Source organism: Pseudorca crassidens, chromosome 3, assembly GCF_039906515.1.
Source record: "Pseudorca crassidens isolate mPseCra1 chromosome 3, mPseCra1.hap1, whole genome shotgun sequence".
NCBI classification, from domain to species: domain Eukaryota; kingdom Metazoa; phylum Chordata; class Mammalia; order Artiodactyla; family Delphinidae; genus Pseudorca; species Pseudorca crassidens.
In genome coordinates, this window is record NC_090298.1 from 81,809,104 (window position 1) to 81,831,195 (window position 22,092).

General features: G+C 36.0%; 1 protein-coding gene across 1 annotated transcript in view; it reads right to left on the minus strand.

Annotated features, from left to right (window-relative positions):
- ST8SIA4 (ST8 alpha-N-acetyl-neuraminide alpha-2,8-sialyltransferase 4) overlaps nt 1-22,092 on the minus strand; it is a 107,167-nt gene that overhangs the window by 47,727 nt on the left and 37,348 nt on the right. Inside the window, exon 4 of the mRNA XM_067731324.1 lies at nt 17,122-17,415. Coding sequence (XP_067587425.1) covers nt 17,122-17,415 — 294 coding nt within the window. The remainder of the gene's footprint in view (nt 1-17,121; nt 17,416-22,092) is intronic.

Consider the following 22,092-nt stretch of genomic DNA (forward strand, 5'->3'; position numbering starts at 1 on the left):
AGAAGGGTGGATATCAGAGTCCCCAGTGAGGGAAGAAATATTCCATCATGGAAATATCATGAGGTTTAAAATACCTATTAAGCAGTTTCTAGCTACTCAAAAGCATTAATGAAGGACACATGTTTTATAAAGAAGTATTACAGCTGTGTTGCTCATTAGTCAAAATGGAAACCATATGGAAATGTTTTTGGAATAAGACTAAATTTAAAACAAGTAAGCCATTTTCAGAAAGCATTTGGAGTGAATCTCTCCATTTTCAAAGTTGTTTTTTAAAATTGCTTTTCCTTATGCAACTTTGAGTTGATTCAATACTCTAAAATAATCCACTTGAATAACAGAGGTAATTTACTCAAATTTCCTGAAGTCTACTAATGGTCTGTTTCAGCTTATATTTTTACCAGGGATTCTACTGGAAGCCTGGTCTGATTCAACTTCTTCTGCAAGTACATGCCATTCACATGAATTTAGCCTGCAGAGGATCAACCTAATTTTATACAGCCTTTTATCTCTATACTCATTTAAAAGTGGCAAATTTTCACATCTGAAATATAAGTTCAGAAACTAAAGTCTGAGATACGGTATTTTTGTGTTAGTCTTAAAACTGGAATAAAAGTTGATGCTGGAAGATGTATGAAAATACAACCTGTTTATTTGTAAGAACCATATAGAAAATCGTGCGCTGTAACAAAGAAACTAATGTGTGCTTCTTTTCTTTTAATAGAAAAGTATACTTGACCAATAAAATATTTTACAACAGACTGACAGCTACATAGATAGGAGGTGAGCTAGAGATGTCACTGGATATAATTTCTGTAAGGCTTGTTCCTACATTGACATCTACAAGCTAGGAATTATGAACTTGATCATTACATTGAGAATCAAATACTCAGCTAGTTTACAGGCTGAATGATAAAAGAAAACATCAGTGATTCAGTAAAACCCTGGAAAACTTAGGAGGTTACATTAAGGGATATCCCATTGCTCAACATAATTTTATTTAATAACAAAAATGAAGAAATGAGTACATTGGACATGAAATATTCAGATTAATTAGAATATTATCTTATATGTTGAATAAGAGGAAAAAATTCAAGTTATTTAGACACAGTAATAGTATAAAAGAATACTCAGTCTCCCAATACAAGATGAAATTACTAGAAATAATAAATTCAAGATAGCCAAAAACATAAATATAGAGTGGGAGATTTGCTGTATATTAAGCATGGTGAATAAATTTTTGAAAATCCAAGCGAGGACATGTTGAATATAAATCAACAATGTATCATCATTATAAAAAAAGACAATGTATTATTGAATATTGTTTGATACACTCATGGTCTAGCAGAGCAACTTGCATGGAATAAGTTGTTATATATATATATATATCACTAGTATACTGTATTATATAACTGTGTATTATACATTATATAGTTTGTAAATATATGCAAGATCCGAATAGTATATTAAATATTGTATTTTGTGAGTAATATATAGCATATGTGTACGCTTTTACTTTTCATATATGCAACAAATAAACACTTCTCCAGAAATAATTTTCCATAATTTGCATTTATAGAAAGATCTATGCTTTTTAAAAACTTAATAATTGTAGAAATCCAAAGAAAGAATAACTTCAATAGAATGAATGGCCCCATAACAAAGATATATACTTATCTCTTCCATACCTACTTATATACATATATATATACACATGCACATATACATATTTGTGTGTGTATATGTGTGTGTGTTTGCCTGTGTGTATTTTTACTGTAAACAGGAAACATTTAGTGAGGGTGCGTTAGCTTAATTATGGTCTTGAAGAACGCGAAGAATATTCAAATTCCTAGACAATATTTAAATTCCAGACTTTAAAGCAGGAATATTTTAGTAAGCTACCTCAGTTAGTGATGATCAAAAGTTAAATGAACCTCCTTTAGGTTATAGAGAAGATATTCCTGAGGACGTTTATGAAAATTAAGTACAAATGTTTGTGGCATTTTGAATATTCATGTGAGTAAGAACAACTAAAGTACAGAACAAGTGAAACTCAAAGCCCAAGGGATCTAAATGATTATTTATGTCAATACCCACAATTCAAAGGCTACAAATCTGAGACTCAAGATTGTAAATAGTCTTGTCTATGGTCAGAATAAGAAGGGTTTGTTCTGACCTTCTTTGATCAAACTTTTAAGTCATTCTTAAAAATTCTGTAAGCCAGTGTTCTCAGCTTGGATCAATGTAAAAACACGTTTTAAAGGGAGTAAGAATATTTTTTCTCAGAACCGGCAAAATACATCTGTGAACTCCAATTTGAGAAACATTGCTGTAAGTCATGAGGGTTATATCAAGCATTTCAAATGAAATTCTTAATTCCAGGGAAATTTAAAGCAGTCATATAGTCAACTTATCTCACACTTGCACATTTCTTTTGTAGTTGTAAAATTATCCCTCTAATAAAAAAAATTTTGGAAGATTTGTCAAATACAAGGGTAGCATATGTATTCTAAACTAAAAGATAAAGAAGAAAGAAGTAGAACTCATATAGAAATTTTAAAAATCTATAAGAATTGAATTTATCCTTTCCTTAAAATTCATTTTGGTGAAGATGTTTGTTTACAAAATTGTTGAATAACTCTAGAATTATTAACTATGAAGGAGGTGACATCACTGAACACTATGTATTTTTATCAATCTCAATGATGACCAGTGAATTCTCAATCCAAGTATTTATCCTGATTAAAACAAAGTATTAGCTTGTCATTTTAATAAGTATAGGTCCTATTATAGGAATATTTATATTAAAACAAATTAATAATTAGAATGTGGTGACAAAATAGGGCAAAGACATCATTTTTGTCACAGTAAAATTAAAATAATAAAACTAATGGATCATAAAAATTTATAAAATAATTAAGGGAGATATTTTATCTTTGGTTTAAATACTTTAATAATAGTTCATAATATTTGCCAAGGGGCAAAGATTTCAAATAGAATTGTTTGAATATTTTTTCCAGAACTAATTATAAAGAAATCTAAAGTTTAAATCAATTAAGCTCTAGTATAGATACCTGAGTAGAGATAAGAGCATTATAATATAAGGGAATAGAGATGAGAACTACAAGAGCAAACTCCCCAAAGTACAAACTTCAAAAAAAATGCAGATGAGTACACATGATTCTAATCTAGAACAGTTTACATATAATATATTTATGCATATAAAATATAATTTTAAAAATGCTTATTTGTCTATTTCCTGGAAGAATTCTTTTTTTTTAACATCTTTATTGGAGTATAACTGCTTTATAATGGTGTGTTAGTTTCTCCTTTATAACAAAGGGAATCAGTTATACATATACATATGTTCCCATATCTCTTCCCTCTTGCATCTTCCTCCCTTTCACCCTGCCTATACCACCCCTCTAGGTGGTCACAAACCACATAGCTGATCTCCCTGTGCTATGCGGCTGCTTCCCACTAGCTATCTACCTTACGTTTGGTAGTGTATATATGTCCATGCCACTCTCTCACTTTGTCACAGCTTACCCTTCCCCTTCCCCATATCCTCAAGTCCATGCTCTAGTAGGTCTGTGTCTTTATTCCCGTCTTACCCCTAGGTTCTTCATGACATTTATTTTTCCTTAGATTCCATATATATGTGTTAGCATACAGTATTTGTTTTTCTCCTTCTGACTTACTTCACTCTGTATGACAGACTCTGGGTCTATCCACCTCACTACAAATAATTCAATTTCGTTTCTTTTTATGGCTGAGTAATATTCCATTGTATATATGTGCCACATCTTCTTTATCCATTCAACTGTTGATGGACACTTAGGTTGCTTCCATGTCCTGGCTATTGTAAATAGATCTGCAATGAACATTTTGGTACATGACTCTTTTGGAATTATGGTTTTCTCAGGGTATATGCCCAGTAGTGGGATTGCTGGGTCGTATGGTAGTTCTATGTGTAGTTTTTTAAGGAACCTCCATACTGTTCTCCATAGTGGCTGTATCAATTTACATTCCCACCAACAGTGCAAGCGTGTTCACTTTTCTCCACACCCTCTCCAGCATTTATTGTTTCTAGGTTTTTTGATGATGGCCATTCTGACTGGTGTGAGATGATATCTCATTGTAGTTTTGATTTGCATTTCTCTAATGATTAATGATGTTGAGCATTCTTTCATGTGTTTGTTGGCAATTTGTAATATCTTCTTTGGAGAAATGTCTATTTAGGTCTTCTGCACATTTTTGGATTGGGTTGTTTGTTTTTTTGTTATAGAGCTGCATGAGCTGCTTGTAAATTTTTGAGATGAATCCTTTGTCCGTTGCTTCATTTGGAAATATTTTCTCCCATTCTGAGGGCTGTCTTTTGGTATTGTTTATGGTTTCCTTTGCTGTGCAAAAGCTTTTAAGTATAATTAGGTCCCATTTGTTTATTTTTGTTTTTATTTCCATTTCACTAGGAGGTGGGTCAAAAAGGATCTTGCTGTGATTTATGTCATAGAGTGTTCTGTCTATGATTTCCTCTAAGAGTTTGATAGTGTCTGGCCTTACATTTAGGTCTTTAATCCATTTTGAGTTTATTTTTGTGTATGGTGTTAGGGAGTGTTCTAATTTCATTCTTTTACATGTAGCTGTCCAGTTTTCCCAGCACCAGTTATTGAAGAGGCTGTCTTGTCTCCACTGTATATTCTTGCCTCCTGTATCAAAGATAAGGTGACCCCTGGAAGAATTCTTAAGAAATTATCTACGGTAGTTGGTAGTGGAACTGATGATCTACTTTGTGCACTGTTTAATTTTTCTTACACCATGTTAAAAAAATGAGAAAATAAAATATAATCATCCCATTATAAAAAAAACAGCACTTGACTATTATGAATCAAATTATAGTAACTATAATTTTTTTGTCTAACATTATATATTTTGTAAAAATATATTTTAATACATCTTATATAATAATTTAATTGCATATTAAATGACATCATTGGGTTAAATGTTTTTTTCAGATTTTAGGTTATACGTTGATAATTTTGTTATCAATGTATAAAGAAAAAACCTTGATTTTTATATCTTGTAGTCACACATTTTTAAAGTTTCAACAAATCATTTTAATGTTTCAAAATCTCCTCTTCACTCTTAAAGTCTTAGGAAAATTGTTCCATTCTTCACAAGAAAATTACAAAATAATAATATTAATATTGGACATGTGGGGCTTCTGAATAAATATGAATGAAAAGCTTGCAATCCTAAACCAGTGTAATACATTGATGTATTCACTTTAATTTGTAACTATAGTTTTTAAAATTTGTCCCCATTAGGCTACTCTTTCATTATTTGGTAAGATTGTTTTAAAATTAGAATCTTGCAATACCTTCCCTTCCTGTTTCACTTAACATGGCTTGGGAAGAATGACCATACATTAAAAAACATCATTGAGTTTTGTGATTGATGGTTATATTTTCAGAGCTTGAAAAACTCTACAATTAAATGGATGCTTAAAGTTGGTAAGCCATCAAAATTTTCGGAGAGGAAAAAGTTTAAATGATGAGGCTTGACGATATGAAAACTAAAGGATTCTCCTAGTGTTCAAGGACTTTTTTGCTTTCCAAATCACTTAAACTTTCTACTTGTAACTGCAGTATTTGGAAGGACCTTTGCATTTTAACATTGTGATTACGTGCACTGTAAAACGCATGGACTGCACGAAGATCTGTCACGAGAGACAACAAACTCTACTAATCAACAGAGGATATGAAACTCTCTAAACTATTTTCCTGAACTGTATTAACCACAGGGTTTCAGAGACGTAAAAAAGATACTTAAAGAATAGATCTTTGGGGATTTTGCTCTTGCTTTCATATCATGTGAATCATCTTTGTTTCATCAGTGTTCCCACTTCCTTATTTTCTTTCTAAGTTTTAGTAGCTTAAACATTATGTTGAAATGCTACATTTGCATGTATTAATGTGTTAATTTCACTAGTTCCATAAATGATATTACCTTTCACATACATCATGAGTACAAATTTCCAACGTATTTGAAAGGTGAAAGGCAAATTTAGAGCTACTTTTTATACCCTGGGCCACCGTTTAGAACTCAATCACTTGACCTTTAGGGAAAAGATGTAGATGTGTAAGCAGGAAAGTTGCAAGTTAAGTTCTTTCTGGAGAATTCAAAATAAGTCTTCTCAAAAATACCGAAAATATAGTAATCAAAAGAAAGCATACCATTAACTTCACCAGTAGTCAGAAGTTTGGCCCTGTTGTTCTTTGGAATAAACTGTTTAGGAAATAGTGAAACAGTTTATATTTATAATGTTTATGGAAGAAAAGTAAATAAGACAAAACATAAGAGAGTATTGATGAACTAATTAGTAAAAGGTTCTGCACTTTCTATATTTAAAATAAATGTAAAAGGGCAATATGAATTCACGGTTGTTAATCATATATAATCCTATCTAGATTCTAATTTACTGAAAATGCTCTATTTCAACCATGCTTCTTATTGTTTTGCTGTTGGTAGTAAATGGAGAAATATAAACCAGAATCTAAGGAACAAAAGTACTAATTTCAACATTTATGCAGAGATGCAAAGACCCAGAATACTCAACACAATATTGATGGAGGAACAAAATCAGAGGACTGACACTACCCAACTTCAAGACTTACTATAAAGCTACAGTAATCAGGAAAATATGGTGCTGGCAAAGAATAGACAAATAGATCAAATGACACATGAAGAGCCCAGAAATAGACCCCCATAAATATAGTCAATTGATGTTTCAGAAAGAAGTAATGGTAATACAGAAAAGGCAGTCTTTTTAACAAATGGTGCTGGAACTATTGTCCATTCCCATTAAAAAAATGAATCTTGACAAAGAACTTTACACCTTTCACAAAAATTAACTCAAAATGGATCACAGATCTAAATGTAGAGTGCAAAACTATAAAACACTTAGAAGATAATATATAAGACAATCTAGATATCTCTGGGTTTGGTGATGACTTTTTAGATACAATACCAAAGGTGCAATCAATGAAAGAAATAATTGATAAGCTGGACTTCATTAAGACAATGTGTACAGAATGAAAAGACAAGCAATGGTATGGGAGAAAATATTTGCAAAAGACATATCTGATAAAGGACAGTTACCTAAAATATACAAGAAACTCTCCAGTAAGAAAACCAACAACTTGACTAAATTAATGGGCCAAAGACTTCAACATATACCTCACTAAAGAAGAGACACAGATGGCAAATAAGCATATTAAAAGATGTTCCACATCATATGTCATAAAAGAAATGCAAATTAAAACAATTAAATATCACTATATACCTATTAGAATGACCAAAATCACCAAAACGACAGTGAAAACACCAAGTGCCAGTGAGGATGCAGAGCAACAGGAACTCTCAATCATTACTAGCGTGAGTATAAAATGGTACAGCCACTTTGGAAGACAGTTTATCAATTTCTTACAACACTAAACATACTCATCATAAGGTCCCGCAATCTAATGAGTTGAAAACTATGTCCACCCAAAAAACCTGCACACTGATGTTTTCAGCAGCTTTATTCATAATTGCCAAAACTTGGAAGAAATAGGTGAATGGATAAACAAACTGGTACATCCAAACAATGGAATATTATTAAACTCTAAAAAGGAATGAGTAATCAAGCCATGAAAAGACATGGAAGAAACTTAAACATATATTACTAAGTGAAAGAAACCAATGTGAAAAGGCTATATACTGTATGATTCCAACAATACGACATTCGGGAGAAGGCAAAACTATGGAGACAGTAAAAGGATCAATGCTTGCTATGGGTTAATGAGAGAAAGGAATGAAGAGTCTGAACACAGAGGATTTTTAGAGCAGTGAAACTACTTTGTAAGATACTATAATGGTGGATACATGTCATTTAACATCTGTCAAAACACATGGAATGTACAACTAAAAGTGAACTGTAGTGTAAATTATGGACTTTGGGTGATAATAATGTTTCAGTGTAGGTTCATTAATTGTAACAAATGTAGGTCTCTGGTGGAAGATGGTGACAATGTGGGAGACTATGCATGTGTGGAGGCAGGGAGTATATGGAAAATCTCTGCACCATCTTCTCAATTTTTTCTGTTAACATAAAACTGTTCTAAAAATAGTCTATTAAAAAAGTACTAATCCACAGTAATCTTAAATTTTCTTATTAGTTTCCTATAGTCAAGGAGTACTTCAAAATATTTATTTTAACCTTAATAAAATATCACTGGAGTGTGTATACATGTGTGTATATATATTTGTATGTGTGTGTTAGAGTGAGTGTGTGTGTGTGTGTGTGTGTAAGATAGGACAAAGTGACTTCTTTATTTTTCTATGAATCAATGATACTCAACTTTTAACATATCAAAAAAGAAGATGTGTGGAAAAATAAACATCTCACTAAAGGTAAATTCATGGGCAATTATAAAAGCTAGTATTACTGCAACAAGGATTCATAACTATTTTTTCATTTGTTTCTACATAATTTAGGAGACTAATACATTAAAAAAATCGTTAGTGTAAAATCTAGTATTACTGTAACTTTGGTTTGTAACTCCAAATCTTGTTTTCTACATAATTTAGGACACTAATGCATTAAAAAAATTATTAGTTTATGTTTTGGGACACACTATATATACAAACATAATTTTGTGATGTCAACAATGGAAAGGGGTGGGGAAAGAACATTTTGTATGTCATTAAAGTTAAGCTGGTGTAAATTCAAATAAGAGTGTTATAACTTTAGGATTTTAAATGAAATCCCCATGGTAACCACAAAGAAAACAGCTCTACAATACACACAAAGGAAATGAGAAAGAAATTCAAATGTTTCCAGATTGGTTCAAGATGGCAGAGTAGAAGGACATGCTCTCACTCCCTCTTTCAAGAACACTGGAATCACAACTGGCTGCTGAACAATCATCGACAGGAAGACACTGGAATTCACCAAAAAAGAAACCCCACATGCAAAGACAAAGGAGAAGCCACAATGAGACAGTAGGAGGGGCACTATCACAATAAAATCAAATCCCATAACTGCTGTATGGGTGACTCACAACCTGGAGAACACTTACACCACAGAAGTCCACCCACTGGAGTGAAGGTTCTGAGCCACACGTCAGGCTTCCCAAACTGGGGGTCTGGAAATGGGAGGAGGAATTCCTAGAGAATCAGACTTTGAAGGCTAGTGGGATCTGACTGCAGGACTTCGGCAGGACTGGGGGAAACAGAAACTCCACTCTTGGAGGGCACACACAAAGTAGTGTGCGTGTCAGGACCCAGGGGAAGGAGCAGTGACCCCCTAGGAGACTGAGCCAGACCTACCTGCTAGTGTTGGAGGGTCTCCTGCAGAGGCGGGGGGCAGCTGTGGCTCACCAAGGGACAAGGACACTGGCAGGAGTTCTGGGAAGTACTCATTGGCATGAGCCCTCCCAGAGTCTGCCATTAGCCCCAACAAAGAGCCCTGGGTAGGCTCAAGTGTTGCATTGCCTCAGGCCAAACAACCAACAGGAAGGGAACCCAGCCCCATCCAGAGCAGACAAGCAGATTAAAGTTTTACTGAGCTCTGCCCACCAGAGCAACAGCCAGCTCTACCCACCACCCATCAGGAAACTTCCACAAGCCTCTTGCATAGCCTCATCCACCAGAGGGCAGACAGCAGAAGCAAGAAGAACTACAATCCTGCAGCCTGTGGAACAAAAACCACATTCACAGGAAGATAGACAAGATGAAAAGACAGAGGGCTATGTACCAGATGAAGGAACAAGATAAAACCCCAGAAAAACAACTAAATGAAATGGAGACAGGCAATCATCCAGAAAAAAAAATTCACAATAATGATAGTGAAGATGATCCATGACCTTGGAAGAAGAATGGAGGCAAAGATCGAGAAGATGCAAGAAATGTTTAACAAAGATGTAAAAGAATTAAAGAACAAACAAACAGAGGTGAACAGTACAATAACAGAAATGGCAACTACACCAGAAGGAATCAATAGCAGAATAACTGAGGCAGAAGAACGGATAAGTGACCTGGAAGACAGAATGGTGGAATTCACTGCTGCAGAACAGAATAAAGAAAAAAGAATGAAAAGAAATGAATACAGCCTAAGAGACCTCTGGGACAACATTAAACGCAACAACATTCGCATTATAGGTGTCCCAGAAGGAGAAGAGAGAGAGAAAGGACCAGAAAAAATATTTGAAGACATTATAGTCGAAAACTTCCCTAATATGGGAAAGGAAATAGTCACCCAAGTCCAGGAAGCGCAGAGAGTGCCATACAGCATAAATCCAAGGAGAAACACGCCAAGACACAGCATAATCAAACTGGCAAAAATTAAAGACAAAGAAAAATTATTGAAAGAAGCAAGGGAAAAATAACAAATAACATACAAGAGAACACCCATAAGGTTAACAGATGATTTCTCAGCAGAAACTCTAAAAGCCAGAAGGGAATGGCATGACATATTTAAAGTGATGAAAGGGAAGAACCTACAAACAAGATTACCCTACCCAGCAAGGATCTCACTCAGATTCAATGGAGAAATCAAAAGCTTTACAGACAAGCAAAAGCTAAGAGAATTCAGCACCACCAAACCAGCTCTACAAACAAATGCTAAACGAACTTTTCTAACTGGGAAACACAAGAGAAGAAAAGGACCTACAAAAACAAACCCAAAACAATTAAGAAAATGGTAATAGGAACATACCTATCGATAATTACCTTAAATGTGAATGGATTAAATGCTTGAACCATAAGACACAGGCTTCCTGAATGGATACAAAAACAAGACCCATATATATGCTGTCTACAAGACACCCAATTCAGAGCTAGGGACACATACAGACTGAAAGTGAGTGGATGGAAAAAGATATTCCATGCAAATGGAAATCAAAAGAAAGCTGGAGTAGCAGTACTCATATCAGATAAAATAGACTTTAAAATAAAGAATGTTACAGGAGACAAGGAAGGACACTACATAATGATCAAGGGAAAAATCCAAGAAGAAGACATAACAATTATAAATACATATGCACCCAACATAGGAGCACCTCAATACATAAGGCAACTGCTAACAGCTCTAAAAGAGGAAGTCAACAGTAACAAAATAATAGTGGGGGACTTTAACACCTCACTTACACCAATGGAAAGACCATCCAAACAGAAAATTAACAAGGAAACACAAGCTTTAAATGACACAACAGACCAGATAGATTTAACTGATATTTATAGGACGTTCCATCCAGAAACAGCAGATTACACTTTCTTCTCAAGTGCGCAAGGAACATTCTCCAGGATAGATCACATCTTGGGTCACAAATCAAGCCTCAGTAAATTTAAGAAAATTGAAATCATATCAAGCATCTTTTCTGACCACAACGCTATGAGATTAGAAATCAAGTACAGGGAAAAAAATGTAAAAAACACAAATATATGGAGGCTAAACAATATGTTACTAAATAACCAAGAGATCACTGAAGATATCAAAGAGGAAATCAAAAATACCTAGAGACGAATGACAATGAAAACATGATGACTCAAAACCTATGGGATGCAGCAAAAGCAGTTCTAAGAGGGAAGTTTATAGCTATACCAGCCTACCTCAAGAAACAAGAAAAATCTCAAATAAACAATCTAACATTACACCTAAAGGAACTAGAGAAAGAAGAACAAACAAAACCCAAAGTTAGTAGAAGGAAAGAAATCATAAAGATCAGAGCAGAAATAAATGAAATAGAAACAAAGAAAACAATAGCAAAGATCAATAAAAGTAAAAGCTGGTTCTTTGAGAAGATAAAAAAAATTGATAAACCTTTAGCCAGACTCATCAAGAAAAAGAGGGAGAGGACTCAAATCAACAAAATTAGAAATGAAAAAGGAGAAGTTACAACAGACACCGCAGAAGTAGAAAGCATCCTAAGAGACTACTACAAGCAACTGTATGCCAATAAAATGGAAAACCTGGAAGAAATGGACAAATTCTTAGAAAGGTATAACCTTTCAAGACTGAACCAGGAAGAAATAGAAAATATGAACAGACCAATCACAAGTAATGAAATTGAAACTGATTAAAAATGTTCCAACAAACCAAAGTCCAGGACCAGATGGCTTCACAGGTGAATTCTATCAAACATTTAAAGAAGACCCATCCTTCTCAAACTCTTCCAAAAAATTGCAGAGGAAGGAAAATTCCCAAACTCATTCTATGACGCCACCATCACGCTGATACCAAAACCAGACAAGGATACTACCAAAAAAGAAAATTACAGACCAATATCACTGATGAATACAGATGCTAAAATCCTCAACAAAATACTAGCAAACAGAATCCAACAACACATTAAAAGGATCATACACCACAGTCAAGTGGAATTTATCCCAGGGATGCAAGTATTCTTCAATATATGCAAATCAACCAATGTGATACACCATATTAACAAATCGAAGAAGAAAAACCATATGATCATCTCAATAGATGCAGAAAAAGCTTTTGACAAAATTCAACACCCATTTATGATAAAAAGTCTCCAGAAAGTGGGCATAGAGGGAACCTACTTCAACATGATAAAGGCCATATACAACAAACCCACAGCAAACATTCTCAACGGTGAAAAACTGAAAGCATTTCCTCTAAGATCAGGAAAAAGACAAGAATGTCCAGTCTCACCACTATTATTCAACATAGTTTTGGAAGTCCTGGCCACGGCAATGAGAGAAGAAAAAGAAATACAAATTTGAAAAGAAGAAGTAAAACTGTCATTGTTTGAAGATGACATGATACTATACATAGAGAATCCTAAAGATGCCACCAGAAAACTACTAGAGCTAATCAATGAATTTGATAAAGTTGCAGGATACAAAATTAATACACAGAAATCTCTTGCATTCCTATACACTAATGATGAAAAATCTGAAAGAGAAATTAAGGAAACACTCCCATTTACCACTGCAACAAAAAGAATAAAATACATAGGAATAAACCTACCTAGGGAGACAAAAGACCTGTATGCAGAAAACTATAAGACGCTGATGAAAGAAATTGAAGATGATACCAACAGATGGAGAGATATACCATGTTCTTGGATTGGAAGAATCAATATTGTGGAAATGACTATGCTACCTAAAGCAATCTACAGATTCAATGCAATCCCTATCAACTTACCAAAGTTTTTACAGAACTAGAACAAAAAGTCTTACAATTTGTATGGAGACACAAAAGACCCCAAATAGCCAAAGCAGTCTTGAGGGAAAAAAACGGAGCTGGAGGAATCAGACTCCCTGACTTCAGACTATAGTACAAAGCTACAGTAATCAAGACAATACTGTACCGGCACAAAAACAGAAACATAGATCAATGGAACAAGATAGAAAGCCCAGAGAAAAAGTCACGCACCTATGGTCAACTAATCTATGACAAAGGAGGGAAAGATATACAATGGAGAAAAGACAGTCTCTTCAATAAGTGGTGCTGGGAAAACTGGACAGCTACATGTAAAAGAATGAAATTAGAACACTCCCTAACACCATACACAAAAATAAACTCAAAATGGATTAGAGACTTAAATGTAAGACCGGACACTATAAAGCTCTTAGAGGAAAACATAGGAAGAACACTCTTTGACATAAATCACAGGAAGATATTTTTTGATCCACCTCTTATAGTAATGGAAATAAAAATAAACAAATGGGACCTAATGAAACTTAAAAGCTTTTGTACAGCAAAGGAAACCATAAACAAGACAAAAAGACAACCCTCAGAATGGGTGAAAATATTTGCAAATGAATCATCAGATAAAGGATTACTCTCCAAAATATATAAACATTCATGCAGCTCAATATTAAAAAAACAAACATCCCAATCCAAAACTGGGCAGAAGACCTAAATAGACTTTTCTCCAAAGAAGACATAAAGATGGCCAAGAAGCACATGAAAAGCTGCTCAACATCACTAACTATTAGAGAAATGCAAATCAAAACTACAGTGAGGTATCACCTCACACCAGTTAGAATGGGCATCATCAGAAAATCTACAAACAACAAATGCTGGAGAGGATGTGGAGAAAAGGGAACTCTTGCACTGTTGGTGGGAATGTAAATTGATACCACCACTATGGAAAACAGTATGGAGGTTCCTTAAAGAACTAAAAATAGAATTACCATATGATGCAGCAATCCCACTACTGGGCTATACCCAGAGAAAACCATAATTCAAAAAGACACATTCACCCCAATGTTCATTTCAGCACTATTTACAATAGCTAGGACATGGAAGCAACCTAAATGCCCATCGACAGATGAATGGATAAAGAAGATATGGTACATATATACAATGGAATATTACTCAGCCATAAAAAGGAACGAAATTGGGTGATTTGTAGAGACGTGGATGGATCTAGAGAGTGTCATACAAAGTGAAGTAAGTCAGAAAGAGAAAAATAAATATCGTATATTAACGCATATATATGGAACCTAGAAAAATGGTATAGATGAACTGTTTTGCAGGAGAGAAATTAAGACACAGATGTAGAGAACAAACGTATGGACACCAAGGGGGGAAAGCAGTGGGGGTGGTGGTGGTGGTGGTGTGATGAATTGGGCGATTGTGATTGACATGTATACACTGATGTGTATAAAATGGATCACTGATAAGAAAAAAGAAACATAAAAAAATACACTTCACTATGTCAGATATGTTATTTTTTAGGTTCACCATAATAATAAACCAATTTGTTAGACAATAAATATCTCAAAAAGTATATAATTTTTTTAAAGAAAGAAAGAAATTCAAATGTTTCACCATACACATACACAAAACCAAAAAAAAAAAAAATGATGGTAATACAAGAACAGGAGTGGCTATACTAATGTCAAACAAAATAAAATTTAAATTTAAAAAAACCCACAAGAAACAATGTACATTATGCTAAGTGAAATAAGCCAGTCATAAAAAGGCTAATACCGTATGATTCCACTTATATAAGGTACTTGGAGTAGTCAAAATCATAAAGACAGTAGAATCGTGATTTCCAACGACTAGGGGGAGAAGGGAATGGGAAGTAATTGTTTAACAGGTAGTATAGAGTTTCGGTTTTGCAAAAGGAAAAGAGTTCTGGATATCGATGTTAGTGATAGTTGTACAACAATATGAATGTACTTAAAAGCACTAAATTGTACACTTAAAAATGGTTGAGATGGTAAATTATGTTATGTGTAAACTTTACCACAGTTTTTAAAAGAAGCAAAACTATAGACAAATTAGATTTTGTTAAAATTAAATTCTTGTTCATCAAAAGACAACATTACGAGAGTGAAAAGGCACACCACAGACTGGGAAAAATATCTGCAGTACATTGTAATCAATAAAAACTTAAAAAAATTAAAAAGATGTGTTCTTAGAACAACATGTTATGAACCTGCTCTCTATCAAGAACGCATCTTTTTTTTTTCAGACGCAAATTGTAATTTCAGGACTCTGTTGCTTAAAAAAATTGCTTACCTTCCAAATGCATTATTTTATGTTACTTTGTTGGAAATTCATGCCAAATGTCAAGAGAATGAATGTTGAATAACCAGGATCTAATTATAAGAATGCAATTTAGTTGCGTGCAGAATAACAATTCAAAAAACTGTCTCAAGGTTTAAACAAGGAAATGGTAAATCCTTGAAGGAAAATATCTCAATAACAAAACAAAACAAAATGAAAACACTTTAGTCCAGTCCCAGTGACAGTATATAAAGCAAACTATTTTTAACTCTGGGTTTTGACAGCTTTTCCTTTTAGGAGTTCTAGCCATTGTATTTACTTGGTCCCCTGAACTTGCCCAATCCTTTTTAGGTCCACTGATTTTGCCCTATGTCTTTATCATCTTATGAGTAAATTAATCAAAAGCCTAAATGGCCTTCATATCTCTAGCATCTCTGCTTGTCAACAGAGTCTGTAGTTACAAGATTTACTCTCCTAAATTCACATATCTAATTGTGCTTCATGATTATCTTCCCAACCAGATCACAAGTTATTTTTCCAACTTTGTATTCCAATGCACCACAATGGACTCCATTATTCCACAAGTCTACAGTGAATTTAATTATTTTCTTGCATCAGTTTGCTCTAATGAGGCAATACATTTCCTTCTGGTTTCTTTTCTCTCTCCCTGTCTTTTGCCCCCTGAGAATCGCTTAAAGTTCTTTAAAATCATTTTCTGCTTTAAAGGTTTAGTTCAAATTTTAGATTTTTAGGACTTCTTTGCTAACCTGAGGAACAAATTCTACACTTCGGACAATATACCCCCTTACCATTTGTTTATACCTTACCTAGCTATACATGCCTCTGTTTCTACCATAAAGCCTATGCATTCCTTTAAAGCAGTGATCAGCTCTTCCATTGTGAATCTACAGCATTTGACATTAAGTAGATATCTAATAAATATACAGTATTGCTTATCTTTGTGTTACATATCTCACACACTTATATGTATGCATGACTGAATTTAGCCTTTTGGTCATTTACCACTTTTAAACAAGAGTCTGCTTCTTAGGTCTTTCTTTTGAGCTTGTATTAATAAAAGGGAAATGTTGACTTAATTCATAAAAATGTCATCTTTGACTTCTGGGGGGAAGCATTGAGGCATATCTCAGCCAGCCTTCTCTACCACTAGTTGGCCTCTTAACTACAGATGGGACTTAATTGCTCCTTAAATACATCTAACGTTTAAGCTTCCACAAGATTGCCCACTAGCCATTTAGCACTTCTGTTTGTAGTTTTTACCCCAAATTCATGAATTATACTATGAATTCTTATTACTCTTTAACGTAGCAAAATATAAAAATCAGTAGTTTCTTCATGAGCAGATATAAATAAGTGCCAAGTTCAAATATTTGCTTTTTCAAGAAAGAGAATGAGCTAAAATAATACAGCACATAAACGAAATTCAAGTTGGTAAACAGAGCAGTCATTATAAAACAATGGAAACATATATCCATTGGGAAATTACTGAGGCTCCTTCCTGTCTAGGGAAAATGTGTAGTTATGTGTACCATGTGCCAAGGACAGACTGGTCCTTTCCAGACACTTACCCTCTGACAGCATGAATAAGTCTCAGTGATGGATAGGCAGTTCGCACTTTCAGTTTATTCTTAAGGATTAACGCATTAACCCACTCCACGTGCTTCTCTCCTCCTTTGACCATGAAAGCAGGGATCCAAAGGACACTGTCATTCAGCATGGAAAGTCTATGCACAAATTTTTCTCTGTCACTCTCATTCCGAAAGCCTCCAAATGCTCTTTGTACAACTGATGGATTCATGGTAATAAAATCTGATTTAGTTCCCACATCTGCAGCAAACTCCACCACAGGGGCTAGATTACACCTGAAGAGGAAAAAATTAATGGACAAATGAAAAGTAAATATGAAACCGTCACTCCTAAAATGGTGTGCATGAAGAGAAGAATGGGGAATGAGCATTTTTTTTTTCACCAGGTGGAAAAAAAAAAGATAATCTGCCTGGTAAAATTACATTTTCAGTAAGTCAACACACATTCAGGAATGCTGTCTTCAATAAAGATGTGCACTCCTAGTAATGGGGCTCAAATTGTCATTTATATTAATTCACTCTGCTGTCGAAGAATACTCATTGCTGTTATCTTCATAAAACCACATGATATGAATTCCTAATAGGTGAATTTATGATGGTAAATTCACAAGAGCTCTGCCACGTAGTAGGCAGTCTAAACCACATGCTGTTCCATAAGTAAGTAAACCACATTTGACCTGATACTCCAATCTGCACCACTTGTCAAGCTTAAGTCATTTCGACAAGCTTATGAACATAAGTAAGTGGAGATGGCTTTTCTGTACCCTGAGGTTAAGGGAAAAATATAACTCATGACGTTTTCCACAGACATATTTGTAATTGCCTTCTATAGGCCTAAATGTGAAGGAAAAGGAAGAAAAATGGAGTTATCACATTTAATATGCCTTTTTGAGATGTTAGCTAATGCAGAAAAGCCTCTACTATAGGATCAAATATCTTTCTGTTCCTCAAAATGCCTGTTTTCCCTACTAAGAGGCCATGTGCGTTTGTGGAGAAGGGACAGAATTTGTTGCCCTGTTCTCACTACCAAAGCTCCAGGGCCTCAGAAAGTACCTGGGTCAGATTTTATTCTCGTAACCTGATTTCATTCCTGTATTACAAGAAAGCTTTGGAAAGCACCTTGAATTTTGCCTTCAACCAATTTGTGATGCTTCTTTGATTCTGTCACATAGACCTTTGGATTTGATGTAACTTAAAAAATAGCTTTTTAATTTTACAATATTTTAACTTGCTAAAAAGGGCACATTTTAATTAGTTGATAAGTGAAAAATTAGATTTTTAACAAACAAGACTTTACTAATTTGGAGAAAAACCAATTGAATCTATACATTCATGAAAACACTCACACACACAGATTTTTTTCTTTTCTTTTTCATTGTTTATATCAGCCTTTCAAGGGAAGGGAAGAGAAACTAATTTCCTCTTTCTGCATTTTTGCAGGTTTGACTGCATTATGAAAGTTTCTCACATTTCTCTTCCTTGTGCATTTTGCCACATTAATTAAATTCTCAAACAAGTTAAATTTAGTTAGAAAGTAAAGTGTGTGCTCTGCTATTAAAATTACTGGTTTATATATCCTTCCTTATCTCTCTTAATTAATATATCTTATTACTTCCTAGATCTTGACAACATTTATCTAACGCAACAAGTATCTTTCATCTCACACAATTAAGCAAAGTCTATGTTATCTAGGATAACCTACTGAGAGAAAACAAATAAAAGTTAACACATATTATTTAGAAACAATCATTTCAAGTTATATAACTTTAATTATACCCACTATATTATATGATAGAGTATTTATTTGTCTCTATCCATGATCCATGCACTACTGAGAGATAACAAATAAAAGTTAACACATATTATTTAGAAACAATCATTTCAAGTTATATAACTTTAATTATACCCACTATATTATATGATAGAGTATTTATTTGTCTCTATCCATGATCCATGCACTACTGGAGATTAGTTATTATTCACTCACCTCACAGTAAGAATATTAGGAATGGGACTGCCCTGGGAAACAACAGCTACATGTGAACAGAAGCAAACTGAACATCTTATAGTGGAACTCATGGAAGACTGAGGATATGATAATTTTTGAAGTCCTAAAATGTGCTCCACACCAGCTTTAAAAATAGTCTAAAATTCTAAGCAAGCTGATTATAAGATGAATTTGGATACTGTGAGGAAATGCTTTCTGAACAACATTGGTACAAACACTTCTCATTCCTCAGGTAAAAAATAAACAACACTTGTTAACATGACAGTTAACACGTTCCTGTCAGGGGAGATGGCTTCAGACAGATCTGTTTGCTGTAATAATTCCTCAGTGATTCTTTTCAGAGGATTTCCACCATAGGAAAAAATATCTATACTTCATTTTCTCTATAATTATAAAAATAATCAGAGCCAACCCTGTTAAAGCCAAAATAACATCCCACTGAATTATCTTTTCAGGAAAAAAAATCACTTAATTACTTTATGCTTTTCATTACTTTTTCTTATGACATATTTAAAAGCCCCTCCACACCCATGTTTGCTAACACCCACTCTTTTAGGACTGATTCAGCATGTTTCTGAAACAGGATTGTCTGGCCATATGCCATTTAAGAGCTAATAAGAGAGACTTCCGGGAAGATGGCGGAAGAGTAAGACGCGGAGATCACGTTCCTCCCCACAGATACACCAGAAATACATCTACGCATGGAACAACTCCTACAGAGCATCTACTGAACGCTGGCAGAAGACCTCAGACCTCCCAAAAGGCAAGAAACCCCCCACGTACCTGGGTAGGGCAAAAGAAAAAACTAAACAGAGACAAAAGGATAGGGACGGGTCCTGCACCAGCGGGAGAGAGCTGTGAAGGAGGAAAAGTGTCCACACACTAGGAAGCCCCTTCGCGGGTGGAGGCTTCGGGAGGCGGAGTGGGGGAGCTTGGGAGCCGCGGAGGAGAGCACAGCAACAGGGGTGCGGAGGACAAAGCGGACAGATTCCAGCGCAGAGGATCGGGCCGACCGGAACTCGCCAGCCGAGAGGCTTGTCTGCTCGCCCGCCGGGGCGGGCGGGACTGGGAGCTGAGGCTCCGGCTTTTGTCGGAGCGCCGGGAGAGGACTGAGGTTGGCGGCGTGAGCACAGCCTGCGGGGCGTTGGTGCGCCGCGGCTGGCCGGGGGAGAGTCCGGGGGGAGGTCTGGAACTGCCGAGGAGGCAAGAGACTTTTGCGTCCCTCTTTGTTTCCTGGTGCACGAGGAGAGGGGATTGGGAGCGCTGCTTGGGAGAGCTCCAGGGGCGGGCGCGGGCCGCGGCTAAAAGTGCGGAGCCCAGAGACAGACATGAGACGCTAGGGCCGCTGCTGCCGCCACCGGGGGGCCTGTGTGCGAGCGCAGGTCGCTGGCCGCGCGCCCTTCCGGGGAGCCTGTGCGGCCCGCCACTGCCGGGGTCCCGGGATCCAGGGACGGCTCCCCCGGGAGAACGCACAGGCGCGCCTCAGGCTGCAACTTCTCGCCGGCCTCTGCCGCCGCAGGCCCGCGCCACACTCCGTGCCCCTCCCTACCCCCGGGCCTGAGTGACCCAGAGCCTCCGAATCAGCGGCTCCTTTAACCCCGTCCTGTCTGAGCAAAGAACAGACGCCCTCCGGCGACCTACACGCACAGGCGGGGCTAAATCCAAAACTGAGCCCCTGGGAACTGTGAGAACAAAGAAGAGAAAGGGAAATCTCTCCCAGCAGCCTCAGAAGCAGCGGATTAAAGCTCCACAATCAACTTGATATATACCCTGCATCTGTGGAATACCTGAATAGACAACGAATCATCCCAAATTAAGGAGCCCTGTGGATGAAAGGCTCTTGGTGCTGCAGCCAGGAGTCAGTGCTGTGCCTCTGAGGTGGGAGAGCCAACTTCAGGACACTGATCCACAAGAGACCTCCCAGCTGCACATAATATCAAACAGCAAAAATTTCCGAGAGATCTCCATCTCAACGCCAGCATCCAGCTTCACTCAACGACCAGCAAGCTACAGTGCTGGACATCCTATGCCAAACAACTAGCAAGACAGGAACACAACCCCACCCATTAGCAGAGAGGCGGCCCAAAATCATAATAAGTCTACAGACACCCCAAAACACACCACCAGACGTGGACCTGCCCACCAGAAAGACAAGATCTAGCCTCATCCACCAGAACACAGGCACTAGTACCCTCCACCAGGAAGCCTACACAACCCACTGAACCAACCTTAGCCACTGGGGACAGACACAAAAAACAACAGGAACTACGAACCTTCAGCCTGCAAAAAAGGAGACCCCAAACACAGTAAGATAAGCAAAATGAGAAGACAGAAAAACACACCGCAGATGAAGGAGCAAGATAAAAACCCATCAGACCTAACAAATGAAGAGGAAATAGGCAGTTTACCTGAAAAAGAATTCAAAATAATGATAGTAAGGTTGATCCGAAATCTTGGAGCTAGAATGGACAATAGAATGGACAAAATGCAAGAATCAGTTAACAAGGACCTAGAAGAACTAAAGATGAAACAAGCAACGATGAACAACACAATAAATGAAATTAAAAGTACTCTAGATGGGATCAATAGCAGAATAACTGAGGCAGAAGAACGGATAAGTGACCTGGAAGATAAAATAGTGGAAATAACTACTGCAGAGCAGAATAAAGAAAAAAGAATGAAAAGAACTGAGGACAGTCTCAGAGACCTCTGGGACAACATTAAACGTACCAACATTCGAATTATAGGGGTTCCAGAAGAAGAAGAGAAAAAGAAAGGGACTGAGAAAATATTTGAAGAGATTATAGTTGAAAACTTCCCTAATATGGGAAAGGAAATAGTTAATCAAGTCCAGGAAGCACAGAGAGTCCCATACAGGATAAATCCAAGGAGAAATACGCCAAGACACATATTAATCAAACTGTCAAAAATTAAATACAAAGAAA